The following is an 18,716-nucleotide window of genomic DNA, read 5'->3' on the forward strand; positions in this document are numbered from 1 at the left end:
TACCCATTGGAGGACGTTACGTGAGTCGAACATTACACCTCTACCAAGTTGCTTCTAAAATTTGTGCACTTCACTACATCGTAAAGCACCTACGATGTGAATATGATTATTTATTTCCTTTTCCCTTGTAGTTATAAGCAATCTGGACCACAATTCTCGGCATGGAAATGTCCTACTGCAGAGATCAAGGCTGCTTTGCTGATTGGCTAACGGACTCAACACATTAGAAAGGCGACTTCAGGGGTTATATGATTTGGAAACCGAACTCAAAAGGTTTTTGGTAAGAACGTTTGGTCTATCCCGACATTGTTTAGGCCATTTCAAGTCGCAAGTTTCGAGTCGTTACCCAAAAGATAAAAGAACAATAGAATGGTTTGCAGCCAATGGCTTATTATAAATAACCGTACTTTTGGAGATCCAACCATTAAGGGAATGGCAGTAGGTAGGGTCATGAGAGTTAACCCACTGTTTGTGATTTTGGGTTGAAATAACCCCTGAATGGGTTTGCGAAGTAACATTCAATTTACATGGGCATGAATTATGGATTTTATGGGTTACCTGTGCAAATGCTGATCTCACATTAGTGCTATTCCTCTAATTAAATAAGGAGTAATGGCAATGGGATTTGGCATAAGGAGTTGTCTCTTACTCCCGTATTTGGTAAAAGAATATTGTTAATTATCTTTGTCAGCTGATCTATTTGGTGTATTGTTGCGTTAACAAGTTAAAATTTAATGGATCACTAATTTGTGACATTTTTATTTATTATATGATGTCTGATCGTTAGAAGTCAAACTATCATTAACTTTTGGTTAGTTTGACTATTTTATGTAATTTGCTATAAGTGTTAATGCTCTGAGTGTATGAATTATTATTAAAATTGTGTTCTGATTGTTTTGTAGGATGACAGGGTGGTAGTTGCAAGAGTTGATAGTCCAATTATGACTAACCGAGAGAGCTAAAAGTCAAGGATGAAGGAGGAAATGAAGAGTGTGATAATTGTCTAGATGACTAGGTTGTATATGCTGGAAGACTAAAGAAAGCTATATTCGTTGCAATTGAAGAATTGGTTGCAATAGAAAGCTCAGGTTAAATCAGATGACCATATGCAAATTGTCTTGGAGAAAGCTATATTTGCAATAGAAGAATTTTTTCTTTATATAAACTTGTCCTTTAGAGGTTGCAAAATGGTTGAAAGGATGTCTTTTGCAAAGGGATATGGTCCAATTGTTAGTATAATAATAATAATAATAATAATAATATGTTTCTAATCACTTTTACAAGATTTGACATAATTCTTTGCTATGATTTAGACTTTTACCAAAATTTATTGAATAATCCCGTGAATTCGCGGGTTATAATAAGGAAAGCATAAAATAAATAAATAAACCCTAATAAAAAAAACGCTGTTGTTTATATCTTCAAATTAACACAAAAATCAATCAATTGAATCCGCATAGTAAAGGTTTGATATATTAAATTTGAATAAATTTTACGAGTGATCGTAAAAAGATGTCTTCTTTGCGTGTTCTGAGGCATCTCGTCACCAAATCCGTTATCTCATTCCGTCCGGCGTCCTCTGTGGCAACATCCTATCGTTTTTTAAACACGGAATCAATCCGCCATGATTTTGATCGGAGCTTGGATGTCGGTAATCGTCTCGATCTTGCTACTAAGCCGTCTTTATTCGCTGGTACTTTTGGTCTCCTTATCATAATACTATATAAATATATATTCGTATATATATAAAAATAATAATTATTATTATTGAACTTGTGTTGTTTGTCTTGTACTATACGTATGATGCTTGATTGCTTGCTTGATTGCTTTAAGGTTGGTTAGATGTTGGATTTCAATAAACCTAGCTCTCTATGTTGTGTCAAGAAGAAATTGTTAGTCTTTTGGGATAAACTTTGAGATCACTATATGTTTTTTTTTTTTGAAAAGCAAGAAGGACTTATATTAAACATTCACGAATAGTACATGGTTGACTGGGCAACCTTAACAACACAATACATCACGAAAGAAATAGAGAAAACAAATTACACCGCCCTAAGCTAATTGCAAAGATTGCAACTAACAAAAGAGAGAAACTAAGGTTGTGAGAACCATTGAAGCCAATCCATAATATGACCCTTGCAACGTCGTGAAATCCAATCGTATGAAAGAACTTGAACCTCGCTAAATAAAGATGGGACCGTCTCGAGCTTATTCTTGAACACCTTTGCATTTCGATTCTTCCATATAATGTAACAAACCACCCAACAAACCGCTTGCCATTGGTTCCTTTTGTGATCATGTGCTACGTAGCCGAAGGTACCATTAAAAATATCCTCATACCCGAATAAAGCCGAATTATACCCCCACCATTTAAGGACTTTCGCCCATATGTCTTTGGCCATTTGACAAGAAAAAAGTATATGTTCCACCGTCTCAATGTCACCATCACAAATCGGACATCTCACGCTGTTCAAATCGATGCCCCGTTTATCTAACTCGAACCTTACCGGTATACGACCTAATCTCGCCCGCCAAATAAACACCTCTACTTTTTTTGGAACCAAACCATTTCGCAACGACTCAATTGAATTAACCGCACGTGGTAGGATGACTTTGTCCACTAGAACCGAACAGTCCTTGACCATATATGTACCCTTCGAATTGAGATTCCAGCTCCAACAGTCTTTTTTATCTTCGATCAGCTGCAAGTTCCGAACAGTATCTCGCAATTCAGTTAGTTCACTATTCGTTCGTCCCATAGGTGGATAGGCCCAATTGCCGAGCCCATCTCCCTTAAATTCTTCGGTTTTGTTACTGATGTTGATATCTTTGTCAATCTCGAGCCTGTATAATCTTTTGAATTTGTCTTTGAGGCTTGCGTTCCCCACCCAAATGTCATTCCAAAAAGAGGTGCTTTTCCCGTCCCCGAGCAAGCGTATGAAAGACTTAGAGAAAGAAATCCCTAACCCGTCCACATGTTTTCCTGCAACACAAATAGAATTCCAAAGGCTAGCGTTTGGTTTTCGGACAAGCCCGTTTCCAAGCACAAGACCTCCATTAGAACCATAAATGCTACGAATTACGGCGACCCACAAAGTGTTAGTTTCGGTTTTAAACCTCCACAACCACTTACAAAGAAGAGCTAAATTTTTACTTTTTAAGGACATGATATTTAAACCTCCTTCTTCGTGAGGAAGAAGGATTTTTTCCCACTTAACCCATGACATTTTAGAGTTAGAACCCGTCCCGCCCCAAAAAAATTTCCGTCTCACACTCTCGAGAGAATTTAGCACACAAGTAGGGGCACGAAAGAGCGAGAAGTAATAGAGAGGTAGGCTAGAGAGAACCGACTTAACTAAAGTTAACCGTCCACCGAATGAAATCATTTTTGCTCTCCAGTCCGCTAACCTCTTGTTAAATTTCTCAATCACCGGGGACCAATCATTCAATTTCTTCATCTTATTACCCACGGGAATACCCAAATACATGAAAGGCAACCGACCTGCAAGACATGAACACCAAGACGCAAGAGCTTCCACGTTATCATTACTAATGCCTATCCCAAATAATTGACTTTTATTATAATTAACCTTCAACCCCGAAGCCCGTTCAAAACATTCCAACAAGTACATTAAATTTCGCGCATTACGTCTACTCCATTCGCCAAAAAAAATCGTATCATCCGCATATTGCAAATGAGAAATGACGACTTTATCTTTACCCACCTCCACCCCTTTATACATCCCTCTCTCAACCGCCTTTTTCGTTAGGATATTAAGTCCCTCCGCTGCAATAATAAAAAGGAAAGGTGATAAGGGATCACCTTGGCGAACGCCCCTTTTAAGATTAAACTCACTTGTCGGAGACCCGTTTATGAGAATGGAGATTGTATCCGATTTAAGACACGAGGAAATCCACTTACACCATTTGGTACCGAACCCCATACATTTCATCACTTCAAGAAGATAATCCCAATTAAGCGAATCAAAGGCTTTCTCGAAGTCTACCTTAAAAATTAGGCCGTGCTTTTTGTTTCGTTTAAGATCTTCGACCACTTCATTTGCAACTAACGCACCGTCTAGAATATATCTACCCCCAAGAAACGCACTCTGTTCCTTCCCTACAAGACTAGGTACCACTTTACAAATTCTCAAAGACAACATCTTCGCGATAATTTTATAATAACTGCAAATAAGACTAATCGGGCGATAATCACTAAAACTCAGCGGGTCCGATTTCTTCGGAATAAGGGAAACAAAAGAGGCATTGCAACCCTTTGAAAACTCGCCAAAAACCCAAAACCAGTTGATAGCACCTACCAAATCATCTTTGATTATGGACCAAAACTTTTTGAAAAAACCAAAGTTGAACCCATCCGGCCCCGGGGCCTTCGAACTACCACAACATTTGACCGATTCCCAAATTTCTCCTTCCGTGAAAGGAGCTTCTAAGAGCTCGTTGTCCGCTGATGTAATCAATTCAGAAAACAGCCCTTCAAGGCTTGGTCCATCCGAATTATGTACCTCGAATATGCTCTTAAAATGGTTGAAAGCAACTTCTTTGATTGTATTAGGATTTTCACACCAAGACCCATTAACATTAATCCCCCGGATGTTGTTTTTATTATATTTCCTCTTTAAGGAATTATGAAAATATTTTGAGTTTTCGTCTCCATCGATCATCCAACGAACACGAGCTTTCTGTTTTAGCATCCCTGTCTTGATTTTTTCCTTTTCCATCCATGTTTTTTCTCGAGATCACTATATGTTTAATTGTTTTTTTTTATTTTTATTTTTATTTTTGTTAGTGTATTTATTTATGGTGAATGGTGATATCAGATAATCGAAATTTGAATATTAGGCATTATTTACAGTAAAGCATATTATGTAAGATAATTGCTGATGTTGAGTGACTTTCTATATCTGCGGACAAACTAGTGTAGAAGGATCGGGCTAAACAATAATAAGTTAATAACAAGATAAATAGCTAATCCTTCTCGGATCAACTGTTACAACCTTCACGGTTCAATGGCAAAAACCTTCACGGTTTGTAAAATAATAATCTCCTGGGGTTTATTGCTAACAAAACAATCCTTAAATAATACAGTAGAAAGAAATAAACACAAAATAGGAAACAAAATAAACGCCATCTTCTGCCAGCCTTGTTGCCTACGTAATCCTAACAATTCTAGAATCTTCCAGGCCCAACAAATCTTCCAAACCCATGTTCAATAAAATTGTGCAGCCCAATGGGTGTTAGTCCAGCAGTTAATGGATCGGATCCTACATCACAAACACTTTATTATTTGGTTTGTTTGTAAGTCTCTCCTCGGTTTGATCTCGTCTAAGTAAATTGTGGGTGAGAAGCATACATTTATGATAAATGTAATTTTTCTATAAGATCGTAATAAGAAATAAGATGTGATTTGTGATAATGATTCTAAGATGAATCGCGTTTATGATAAGATCTAATGTTTTTTTTTTCTTTCTTTGTTGTTGATTTCAGGTGTGTTTGATAGATTCGCAACCACCAGGAAGGTGAACCGATTCATAAAGAGACGGAGTGAGATAGCCCAGTCTGCTGCAGCATGGATTAAGCCAGCCATAACAAAAGAAGATGATGAAGCCCTCACCTATTACATACACATGTGTAGCGTGAAGGATGAGGATGTGAAGGTAAGCGTTAATGAAAACACTGTGCTAGTCGAAGCCAAAGATCGTGTCAACTTCATAAAGTATATGTGTTGGGTAGATTTACCCGACATTGATTAACCAGATAAGATCTACAACCGTAGAGATATCAAGGCTGAGATGAGAGATTATATGGGAGAGTTAAGGCTGATTGTTCCCAAGTTGAAAAAAGAGGAAAGGACGTACAATGTTAATGTTCAAGAGTTTAAGAAGCATCCAGTAGCGGTGGGTGGATAGATATATTGATTTCTTAGTTTTCTCTTTTGGCACCGTTGTCTTTCTTTCAAGTATAATTACTTCATATTAGCAGAATTCTAGAATTTCTGATTAATGTTAATCCATATCATATGCAATCACGATGTGTTGTGTGGACAATTATATAATATATATAGTTCATGCTAAGTATGAGGTTACTGGACCATGTATCCATGTGCATGTCATAAACCAGAGGGTCAGTAGACATAAACTCCATCAAAGCGTTATACTGTGACGACCCATATGCTTCTCTTATTACACTTGATGATGTTGTTGAATAGTATACGGTTCCAACTTAGGCCAATCGTTCCCTTCTTCAATTAACAGCACTAAATTACAGTTAGATATCTGTCATATGGCCTATTATTATAATATCACCCAAGACATCTAAAAAAAGAGATCAAAGAGCTGCAAAGGATGATGAGTATGATTATGATGGTTCAAAGTGGAATTCTAGACTGGTTTGTCAAATAGGAAACTCAAAACTAAAATCATGCATGTTTGGAATTCTAAACTGGTTTGTCGCTGTACATGGAAAGTGAGGGGAATTGTTGCCTTGGTTGACTTTAGTGGACCAAATGTTTAAAAACAATTAAACTTTCAACATGTACTGAAAATGATGGCAATGTGGGTGGGTAGAGTGAAATATGATGGTTTTGTTGGTCATGAGAAATGCAAATAATTAGGTTTTCTGGGGTCATATTTGACTATGTTTTCTGTAGCAACTTAATTTGAAAAGTCAATGGCATAATATGTTGAGATGCATACATAATAAGGGGGATCTCTGTCCTTGCTTTCAGAATTGATGGATCTTAAAGTAATCTTGATCCAAATTCAAAAATATGTTGACTTTTTTTTTTTTTTTTTGACCCAGATTCATCCTGTGATTATAATTCTGATCCAAGTACATCATCATACACCATTTACTAGAAACATCAGCATCAAAATCCAATAGTGCTCAACATAGTTTTGACCATACAATTTTTGGTCAACAAAAGTCAATAACCACCATCATTAAACCACTGTTCTGTTTTCCTGATCTTCTCAACACACTAACAAAGTATTATCAAAAGTAGCCAGTAACCAGACTCATTGACACGACACACACTAACCCTAAACAGGATTGACACGCACCAGAAATAATGTAAGTGTCATGTTATCACTTAAATATGCAAGTGACCTTTATATTGGCAGCAGCCTAAGAGTCTAAGACTTGTATTTGGATCCTCAACTGCATTATAACCACCATTTAACTAACTTTAGAAAGGAAGGTCCTACAACTTCCTATTAATGCCAGTTTCACCAAATACAATCTTATCTCACCTCCAAAATGAAAGTTAAGCTCAACAATTTTCAAAGGAATAAAAGTGAGACTATTTTCTAACCTTATAAGTAACTAGATAGATAGATTGAAATACTCAATATCTGCTGCAACCAAGTCAAACATGGATTGTGGTGTGAGTAAGCATAGATGGACAGGCAGATACGAAGCACATTTGTGGGATAAACTCAATTGACATGCTCACTTAAAGTGAAGATCAATAAGGGGCAGAATAAAAGAGAATCCCCTAAGGTCATCATCTTCTATCTAGTAAAACATATAAAAGAAAAGATATAAAAGTTTTCTGGACCAAACTTAATCAACAACTTCACCTCATTAGACTTCAACTTCCTTTGTGTCTTTTACTTACCAAAAAAGAAAGATGGTTACTCGCTTAACAACAACACCTTATTAGAGGTCAACTTGCTTTCACCTTTCCATGATTTCAACTTGGGCTTATTAAACTCCAACCTGAATTCCTTTCGCTGAAAATCCCAAAAGTCTATTATTACTTCACCTTGCAGCAACTTTGTCTCATAATAAGCTTTTTTGGTAATCACCTGGAGGAAGATTTATAACCTCGTGGAGGTGAAGTCCATCATCCCCAATTCCTTCAACAATGATTGTGTTTTCAATAGTCACTTTCACTGAGATATTGTGTTCCTTCAGTCCTGGCATCGGAACCCTGTATCGAAGGTGGTTTTCTGAGATAGTTTGGCGTATCTTTGGTACGTCGCCCTTGGGCATCTTTGTCAACTGGACTTCTCTACCTTTGATGAACTCAGTCATTCTGTTTTTAAGATAAATGCCAACATCTTTAGCCGTATCTTTAGAAAACACTTCCTTAGCGACTCCTCCTGAAATTTTCAAGGATGATTTTAGCTTATATATTGCCAACTGTATCGTATATGTATATTATTAAATCGATGATTTCCCTATTATATCTCAACTGAATACAAGGATATGTATATGTATCTTTATGTAATATTACTTAATAATATACACACATCAAATCAATACACATACGTATATCGCAATCTACTCGTAGTTTATACTTACAATATACTAAAAGTATACCACGATATCATATATGTATATCGTGTATATGTATCTTATTCTTATCTAATCTAATAGTATTATATTACTTAAAATATATAAAATCACACATCACATCAAATCAATATCCATCGCAACATTAATATACATCAAATGAAATGTATCGTATCTATCTAATATTACTTAATATAATCGCATCAAATCAATAATATACATCTCGCTAATGAAACATCGCATAATATAAAATGGCATATACTTAAGGAACATCGAATTATATACATCGCAATTTCAGTATATACGAATATTAAACATCATCATTCAATTTGTAGTAGAATATTATACCAGTCAGGACAGGAAATCCTTTACGATTTCAGTAAATGCTGATCTTCTTTGTTGATGTTGCACAGGAACAGCAATTTGTTCACTCCTCTTCTGTATAATCAATCCAGCCAGACGAAGGAAACCTAGAAACATCAATTTTTTGTTCACTCCTTAGCTTCAGTTGAAAAGGTGAAGTAAACCTAGGAACAGCAATTTGTTCATTCCTGAATAGCTTCGAAGGAGAAGAAGAATTTGTTTGAGAGCGTGAGCTTTGGATGACATTGTATCGTTCGTTCGTGTTAGCAAAATGAATTTGTTGCCCAATTTGATAGGGACAATTCTCCTTTAAGAGGGAAACGAAAACGAAAACTATGTTTATTTTAATCTCTCGTGCTATTCACGTGCCACCATGGTTGTTGAATGGAATCCAGGAAAGTTTTTTTTTTTTTTTTTTTTTTTTTTTTAAGTCAATCGATGAGAAACACAAACAAATTACAACACAAAACATAATCAAGGCTTGGGAACAATAAACCTACCCTAAAACTAAACAAAGCGCCTAAACTAACTAACACAAGCCTTGAAAATCCGACACACAAAAACTTTATAAATAGTTATAACAATGATAAATAAATGATAAGATTAAGAATAGCACGAAAGGGGTAAATGTTTGATTTTCTCTCCTCATTTTTCACCTTCCTTTTTGTTGGGTGCAAACCCAATCCCACATTGGTTGGGGATAAATGTCAAGATCAACATATAAGCTCATGAGTGTCTCTCTCTACTACCAATTGGTTTTAGAGTAATGTGGGAGCTCATGGCTTATATGTTTGGTGCTTGTTGGGCTATAACCGGTCCTTTCAGTGGTATCAGAGCGGGTTAGCCTAGAATTATGTGGATTAATCGCCCCAGTTAGACAACGATAATGGATCATTGTGTGTGCCTTATATCAAAAGATCTCCCTGATTTGGCCTTGGTCAGGTTGAGAGTTGCGGGTAATGGCCGGCGATATAAGATGAATGGATCATGTGCGGAATATCGTTGAAGGGGAGGCCTGGTGATGTGGTCTTCGGTTTGAGGGGAGGATTGTTGGGTGCAAACCCAATCCCACATTGGTTGGGGATAAATGTCAAGATCAACATATAAGCTCATGAGTGTCTCTCTCTACTACCAATTGGTTTTAGAGTAATGTGGGAGCTCATGGCTTATATGTTTGGTGCTTGTTGGGCTATAACCGGTCCTTTCACTTTTCACGCATTTTTTTAGGTTCAATTAACCAAACAAAATCACCTCATATCGAAGCGCGTATCGTTAACCGATCAAAATCACTCCCTTCAATTAACCGACAAAAACCACTCCGCAGCTAAACAAATTTTTTTGTTCATCGTTTAATAGCAAAGTATACTTATCAAATTAATTTGATTCATTCATTTATGTATCTGGGTAAACAATAAAGTAAGTTTAAGGTTATTCGATTATAAATTTTTTTTTTTTTTTTTACTCAAACTAATCATTTATCAATCAATTAATATATATCGTAATGGGCAGTTGTATTAAAAGGTAACTTGATTTTTACAATTGTATTTAATAATACTTGTCAATTAATACGGCTCATATATACATATAAGTAACTAGAGATGGGCAAATAGTTACTTAATACGTTTTTAAAACTTTTTCGATTGATCAACTAAATTCAATCAACTTTGATCAACTAATTCAAGTCAAACTTGATGTGTGTAGTGTTTATATTCAAAGTAATGTAAAGTAAAGTAAAGAACATAGACACAAGGGTATATAGTGGTTCGTTTGAATGTTAACTAATCCACCTTAATCCACTCCTCGATTCACTAAGCTAATCGAGAGTTTGCTTCATTAAGCCTTTCATCAAACCCCGTGGAGATCCGTTTTACAAATCTTGTACTCCTTTGTACACAAACACACCTAATCTTTCAGTCCCTTAGAAAGTTATGTACAAATTTATAATGTGGTTTATTAATCAATCAAGATTTCTATCAGCAGGAGGTGAATAGCTTTACAGGCTACAAAAGTTATGTACAAATTTATAATGTGGTTTTTTAATGGAGAAACATATATGGTGAAGTTGATCTTACTGAAGTTGTTGCGGGATGATTCCATTTTATCCTGTGTAGATGATTTCATGGTATGTTATATATTCATTTATCAATTATCAACCAAATACCATCAATCATCGACCATGACTGTTAATATGTGAAAATTTGTGAAAGAAGTTTGTGTTTAAACAAAAGAAGTTTGTGTTTACGTTTCAGAATAACACACCTATCGGAAAACATTGAATCAGAAGGTTGTGTTGATGATACTACTTTAAGACATGAACAGAATAACACAGCTAAATATGAATTGGGGAGTCTTATTTGTTGACTTTTAAGCTAAATATAAATACTAATTGGGAATTTATAGAATGCAGGATGAGTTGGATTTGGAGGTTGAACTTGAATGTTTAGTAGGAGATGACTACTTCTACAGCTTCCCACAACTGTCTTTGAAGCTGCAGTCATAGCCCGAACATCCAGTCATCTTTAGTGCAACTCAGAACATTTGTTTGATTACCATTGCCTGCTTCCCAAATATTTACGTGAGCATCTTCAGGACCACCAGTAACAATTTTATATGGGTCCATGTGCAAGTGTGTTACTGGGCCTATATGTCCATCCAGTTCAGCCATTGGATCAGTTTTCCCTGTATCTGATGTTCTTCTTATGTCCCAAAGCATGGCTCTGCACAAAATTAACAGAAATATCACAAACCCATTAGTGACAGTAACCATTGTGTACAGGAAACAATTTCAATCCATTTACTTATAAATTGTCAATCTGGATTGTATTGTATCTCAAACAGTTCAACTAGAAAGTAGCTAAAAATGAATAATGGGTCAAACAAGTTAAAAGTCACCCCCACAGTCTATTGTAATTCATATCACCTCCCTTTATATTGTACTGTATTCCTTAAATATTCAAATGTAACAATATTATTTTTTTCATAATCATGATTAGTGCATTCATTTATTTATTATTATAAAAAAACAAAAATGGACTATAAAGTGTATGAGGATCAACCCCAGAGACGGATCTTTGGGGTGACAGGGGTGGGCAGTGGCCTCTCCAAAAATTTGTTCTCTTAGTGTAAATTTTGATTTTCTGGTATCGAAAATATAAATATTTTATATAATAGCCCCTCCAAGATTTTAGAATTTTTCTTATATAAGTTTTTGAAATGATTTTGGCCCTCCCACTAAAGTCGTTCAAGATCCCTGTCCATCTTGTTCCACTTGGACCCATAATAAATATGACTTATTTCAGTGGAACCTGATTTGACCCATTTTTGTTTTTTAAAAAAAACAAAAATGGACTATAAATATGAGGCTTTTTTCTTCGAAGTAAAGAGTCCAACAATGAAGATGGAGGCTTCTGGTTCATGGACTTTTGAGTTAGGGGCAAAATAAAAAAATCCAAAATTTTAAGCTTAAAATTTTCAGATCCACTGGGCCCAGGCGCCCCATTTTCACCCCTGATTACAACCCACTCATATTCCCTCCTCTATTCCATGGGAGATACTATAAAAGTTGACAAGTTAACATGTTGCCAAATAAACATATTATATGTAATAAAATCTTTGTGGGGGCAGCTGGAGCATATGAGCACTACTGAAAATGAACAAACTAATATATTAAGTACTTAACCTGCCAAGTCCACCGGTGCATGCTAAAAATTTAGAAGGGTTGATGTCAAATGAATACAATTTTCCTTGATTTGTTGATGTTTTAAACGAAGTTTTCATAGTCCTTAAGTCAACAGCATCAATATTAGAACCAGCAGCTATATAGATTAATGAATTATGGCATTTCATACCAACTGCACACCAACAACAGAGGTTGTGCCCATACAGCTAGACTTGCGATCAGAAGATGATATTGAGGCATCCCATACTCTAACCTGTTATTTTATTGAAAGTATTATTTAAAAGTGTATAAAGTACATTGACATACATCTAAAAAGCAATGTGTCTGTTAAAAAAGTATAGATAGAAGTTATCATAATATGGATAACACATATCTAACTGTGAAAGAATATAGCTTCTATATACATAATTAACACTGATGTGGATAACTCATACCTAAAACTACCAAGTAGTAACTCAAATAACAAACACTAATGACAATACCTTGGAATCTTTTGACATGCTCACTAAAAGAGAATCATTATCCCTGGATATTGATACATAAAGAAAATAGAAAAAGATTTACAATTAGACAAAAAAAAAAAACACTTTTTTAGGAAGGTACCATTTTTTAAGATGATTCAAACGAGTCAGTCACCTAAAAGAATGGCACCCTCAAACCATTTCCAATGTATGTGTGTGAATTTTGTGTTAAACCGCGTTACATATGTAAAATAATAATAATAATAATAATAATAATAATAATAATAATAATAATAATAATAATAATAATAATAATAATAATAATAATAATAATAATAATAATAATAATAATAATAATAATAATAATAATAATAATAATAATAATAATAATAATAATAATAATAATAATAATAATAATAATAATAATAATAATAATAATAATAATAATAATAATAATAATAATAATAATAATAATAATAATAATAATAATAATAATAATAATAATAATAATAATAATAATAATAATAATAATAATAATAATAATAATAATAATAATAATAATAATAATAATAATAATAATAATAATAATAATAATAATAATAATAATAATAATAATAATAATAATAATAATAATAATAATAATAATAATAATAATAATAATAATAATAATAATAATAATAATACCCAGTAACAGATAACAGGACTATAGGTTTCTCGTGGTTATAAAACGTAGCCTTGAAATCCTGTTTACCATGTTTTCCACTTGAGCTCATTGACCAAAGACGAACTGTATTGTCTTCACCTGCACTGGCAACTACATTGTAGGTACTATGTTAATGTTCCAATACTAAGTATCATTACCCAACAACTCATGTAACTATCAAAGCATAATATCAAATACCCGACAACTAAAACAAAATAACTATCATTATTATTCATTATAGAAATTAAGAAAAATGTTATTTTATGTAGTGGAATATGTAAAATCGTAATCGTGAAGAGAAGAGTAGTTTGCCTCGTTAGTGGTTAGTTAAGAATTTTAATTGAAGTTTGGTGTTTAAATTTTTTAACGGTCTGTTTGGGAGTTTTGTAAATAAGGGCTTTATTTATGCTTAAGTTTATAATAGGCTATATAAATTTATCTTTGATCTGCTAATTTTCGTGGTGCTATAAAATAGAAAAACTATTACATATAAAGTCCAAGCATAAGTATATAGATTGATAGTTACAAGATGAAATCCAGCTGGGGCCTATCTCAAGCATATTCCGCCCCTGAAATCCAACCTTTGTACATTGCATGAGATCGAGAATGTTGAAAATGGAGAAAAATAAAATATAGAATAATATAAAGTATCACTATTGACTTCTCAAATTACCCATTCAGCAACCCACTATTATCACTAAAAAGACTTCTCAAAATAGGCACCTGAATCTACGGACATTAAACATGTAATGAGCATCACCACCAGTTGATTTTCTTTTTTTTTGGGCAAAAAACAAGAATAATAATAAAATTGATTTTTCACGAAAGGGTCAAAAAATCATACGATTAGAAGCTAGGGTCAACATGGGCTTACAACTTTTACTTGCCTATTTTTAACCAATCTCAATAGACAAAATACATTCAAGACAATAAGAACCAATACATAAAATAGAAGACTTTCGTTCGTTTCCCACTCATTATCCCATTGAAGAACATTCATTTAGCTTGAATCTAACCACCATATAGAATCCCAGCAAGCTTCATCAATCAATCCAATGGTAACTTTGAACCAGTTACTCCATCATTTAATGAGACAGAAGACACAGCATTACTAAAATCCCGAAAACGTAATTCTTGATTGTTACCAGCAGTGACAATACGATATTCATCTGCAGCCATAGCCGAACATCCAGATTCATCTTTAGTGCAACTCAAAACATTTGCTTGATTACCATTGTTGGCTTCCCAGATATTAACGTTAGAATCTTGCGGGCCCCCGGTAACAATTTTATATGGGTCCATGTGTAAGTGTGTTACTGGGCCTATATGTCCATCCAGTTCAAACACCGCATTGATTCCCCCTGTATTTGTTGTTTTCCTTATGTCCCAAAGCATGGCTCTGCACAAATTAACACAAATATCACAAACCCATTAGTGACAGGAGACAATTTCAACCCATTTACTTATAAATGGGTCAATAAATGGGTCAATCTGGATCGTATGGAATCTCAAACTGTTCAACTAAAAAGTAGCTAAAAAATTAAGAATGGGTCAAACAAGTTAAAAGTCACCCAGTCTATTGTAATTCACTTCACCTCCTATATTTTGTATCTATTAAAGATTCTAATGTAGTTTCAAGAATCATAATTAGTTCATCCATTTTTTTTTAATATAAAAAAATAAAATGGTTTGTAAATTTTAAGAGGATCAACCCCATCCATCATGTTCCATTTCGACCCATGCTAAAAATGACTTCTTTCAAAGGAACCTGATTCAGCCCATTACAACCCACTCAAATGAACATAGTAATATATGAGTTTGATATTAAGTGCCTAATTAACCTGCCGAGTCCACCGGTGCATGCTAAAAACTTAGAAGGGTTGATGTCAAATGAATACAATTTTCCTTGATATGTTGTTGATGTTTTGAAGGATGTTTTCATAGTCCTTAAGTCAACAGCTTCAATGGTTGACCCAGCAGCTATATAGATTAACGAATCATGGCACTTCATGCCAACTGGCACACCAACAACAGATGTGGTCCCCACACAGCTAGACTTCTCAGACGATGATACTGAGGCATCCCATACTCTAACCTGTTATTTTATTTAACGTATTAAAATCTCATAAAGTACATTCATTCACATACATTTAAAAACCAATGAATCTGTTAAGAAAGCAATATGTAACTTACAAGTAAAAAAAATCAATACAGTGACAACAAATTTAAACGTAGGGATGGCGCCCGCGAGTAACGGGCACATATCCCTTAGACCCGTGACCCGCCCGTCATAACCCGCGAGTTTTTCAAACGGGTATCATGGAATGACGGGTCAGGTTTTACCCGTCGCGGGTATTATATATCCATTACCAGCCCACGACCCGTTGGCGGGTAGAAAGTTTTACCCAACCCCTACCCGTGGGTAGAAAAAATTTGAATTTACCCGCCCATCAACGGTATAGATACCAAGTAGTAACTTGAATAACAAACACTAATGACAATACCTTGGAATCTTTTGACATGCTCACTAAAAGAGAATCATTGTGCCTGGATATTGATACATAAAGAAAGTAGAATAAGATTTACAATTAGACAAACAAAAGGCATTTTTTAAGCGAGTCTTTCACACCTAAAAGAATGGCATCCACAAACTATTTTCAATGTATGTGTGTGAATTTTGTGTTAAACAGCATTAAATATGTAAAAAATAAATAATACCCAGTAACAGATAATAGGACTATAGGTTTCTCGTGGCCTTTAAGCGTAGCCTTGAAATCCTGTTGACTTTGTTTTCCACTTGACCTCATTGACCAAAGACGAACTGTATTGTCTTCACCTCCACTTGCAAAAACTTGTCCAAATTCATCTCCCAATAACTTATCAGAAAGAACAGTAACAGGGCCATCATGGCCTTTGAAACATCGCTGAAAAATTCCCTGAAATAAGCAACAAACTTCACAAATCAATAACAAAACTCAGTAGCTAAACTGCATTAGATGCTACACAACACATTCACAAATTCCATACCTTCCACCTTAGTTGAATAGAGTCATCACAACTTGAAGTCACTAAAACATTTGGCTCGTTCTTAATTAAAGATGATGTTTCTTTCATAGGGATACAATCTGCATACGAATTGACATAGTCAATCAGATAAAGTACTTCATAGTTCATAAAGAGGAATAGATATGACATGTCACCTCATGCATGTAATTCTTGCATGATGATCATTCAATGATGAGCTTAAGGAAGTTGTTTCTTCTAGAAGACTATCAGTACTCATAATCTCTAGATGTCGGCCCTGTAAGGGTGCAAGTTTGTAAGTCGTAATAAACAATAAACAAAAGGCAAGGCTTGTTAATAATACAGGTCAATGATAATTATGCAATATCACTGCCCACACCATAAGTTTATTCGGTACCTGTGAAATATAAATATAATTCTTGCTAAGTAAAAGGTCGCAGGATTTAGCCTCCATGTGCACGTCATAAACCAGAGGGTCAGCAAACTTAAACTGCTTCAAAGCAGTATATCGTGACAAATACGCTTCTCTTACACCTAATGTTTGTGAATTAACAAACGATTCCAACTGAGGCCATCGTTCCCTTCATTAATCATCACCAAATTCCGATTAGCACCACTTATATAATCTCACCTATTGTATAAATACACAACTAGTGGCATATACATATAAATTTGAGATCAGGTGAGAATTAAGTGGTTCAGTGAAAACAATACGTGCGAGCTTTAACATCACGCTTACACTTTTTTTAATTCTGTTTTGTAATCCATACATTCAAAAACCAAACTAATCCATAAAACAACAAGTTTCATGAATCGCAGGGGCGAACTTTCACATTGAAGTTTTTGTGAAAAGTTTATATTCTGTTTTACCATAAACAGCTTTCACATCCATTTTATATGTAGGGATTACACACACACACACACACACACACACACACACACACACACACACACACACACACACACACACAAAATAATAATAATAGTAAAAAAAATAAAAAATAAAAAATAAAAAATAAAAAATAAAATTAGAGGGGAATAAATAAATCAAATTTCTAAAGGTATAAGGCATGCGGATAATTCGTTCTAAATTTATCAGCTGATCTAAAAGCTGTCTAAATTATATAAAATTACATATACTGATATACATACAGTATTTTATGATAATAAATAAATGTAGCAATTAATTAAGTGCATAATAAAACTCTGAAATTATTATATTATTATTATATTTGATAAAATGAAATGAAAAAATGAACCTGAAGAAGCGTCTCCAAATAGCGTCAGAATAAGCAAGTTGTTTGAGAAATTTACAGGAGACGGCCATGTTTGAGATGTCTTGTAGTGACAGTGAGTTTGTGCAATGAACCAGTGAATCAATGTTAACATCAGTCACCTTTGTTGTTGAATCATAGCTCACCGATGGTGATTGTGACCTTGAAGGTTGATTGTTCGCCATTAGTACTCGATTGAATTTAGGTAGGTAGTAAACCCTAAATCGCGCTTGTAAGGTTTAATGGTTTATGCTACTTTATAATAGTACAGTGACGAACAATATATCCAATTTTTTTTTTTTTTTTGTTGAAAAGACGAAGACTTTTTTATAACAAACGACTTATGAAAATATGACAAAAAAATATAAGGAACAATGACGAAATGCCACACAACTACACAAAGAAAATAAAAACTAAACACCTAAAAATTAAGAACAAGAAACAAACGAGCGAGCGAAACTTAAAAGCAAAATATATCCATTCAGCGGAGACCCTCATTTCAAATTAAAATTTCCTCAATTTCTTAAGTTGGAAATTTAGTGTAATTCATACGGAGTATATAGAATAGTATACGTAAATGGGTTAGTAGTTATGTAGTGTAAATCTATTATTTAGTGAAAAATTATCGGGACTATGTGAATGTGGTTTTTCATTATTTACTACTCACTTCGTTTCACTATAAGAGGATTACGAGTTGTGATACTTAGGTCAGTGTTAAATCTCAGGATTAAGCTTAACACTGAGATTTAATACTAGGCTAAAATAGAGGAGTCGTGAGAATTCACTTTAATATTATTTTTCATTATTATTTAGTAATATTTTTATTATTATTTAATATATATCAGATTACAAAAATAAATTAAAAAAATAAAATAAAATAGAAATTTCATTAATAA

At 34.1% G+C, this 18,716-nt stretch overlaps 3 protein-coding genes across 3 annotated transcripts; 1 reads left to right on the forward strand and 2 right to left on the reverse strand.

Moving 5' to 3' along the window:
- The first annotated feature begins 1,380 nt into the window (after nucleotides 1-1,380).
- Nucleotides 1,381-6,024, forward strand: LOC139864866 (small heat shock protein, chloroplastic-like). Its single transcript, XM_071853428.1, has 2 exons — nucleotides 1,381-1,693; nucleotides 5,506-6,024. Exons 1-2 carry the CDS (start codon nucleotides 1,513-1,515, stop codon nucleotides 5,769-5,771), a joined length of 447 nt encoding a protein of 148 aa, XP_071709529.1. The 5' UTR covers nucleotides 1,381-1,512; the 3' UTR covers nucleotides 5,772-6,024.
- An 8,324-nt stretch (nucleotides 6,025-14,348) lies between these two features.
- LOC139863626 (THO complex subunit 3-like) lies at nucleotides 14,349-16,717 on the reverse strand. Its single transcript, XM_071852239.1, has 5 exons — nucleotides 16,550-16,717; nucleotides 16,241-16,458; nucleotides 16,027-16,069; nucleotides 15,364-15,617; nucleotides 14,349-14,921 (listed from the first exon to the last, which is right to left on the reverse strand). Exons 1-5 carry the CDS (start codon nucleotides 16,715-16,717, stop codon nucleotides 14,570-14,572), a joined length of 1,035 nt encoding a protein of 344 aa, XP_071708340.1. The 3' UTR covers nucleotides 14,349-14,569.
- A 1-nt stretch (nucleotide 16,718) lies between these two features.
- On the reverse strand, nucleotides 16,719-18,038 carry LOC139863627 (uncharacterized). Its single transcript, XM_071852240.1, has 3 exons — nucleotides 17,806-18,038; nucleotides 16,944-17,127; nucleotides 16,719-16,823 (listed from the first exon to the last, which is right to left on the reverse strand). The coding sequence occupies exons 1-3, from the start codon at nucleotides 18,003-18,005 to the stop codon at nucleotides 16,719-16,721; spliced, it is 489 nt and encodes a 162-aa protein (XP_071708341.1). The 5' UTR covers nucleotides 18,006-18,038.
- Nucleotides 18,039-18,716: the final 678 nt, after the last annotated feature.

This window comes from Rutidosis leptorrhynchoides, chromosome 8 (genome assembly GCF_046630445.1).
Source record: "Rutidosis leptorrhynchoides isolate AG116_Rl617_1_P2 chromosome 8, CSIRO_AGI_Rlap_v1, whole genome shotgun sequence".
In the NCBI taxonomy this organism is placed as follows: Eukaryota; Viridiplantae; Streptophyta; class Magnoliopsida; order Asterales; family Asteraceae; genus Rutidosis; species Rutidosis leptorrhynchoides.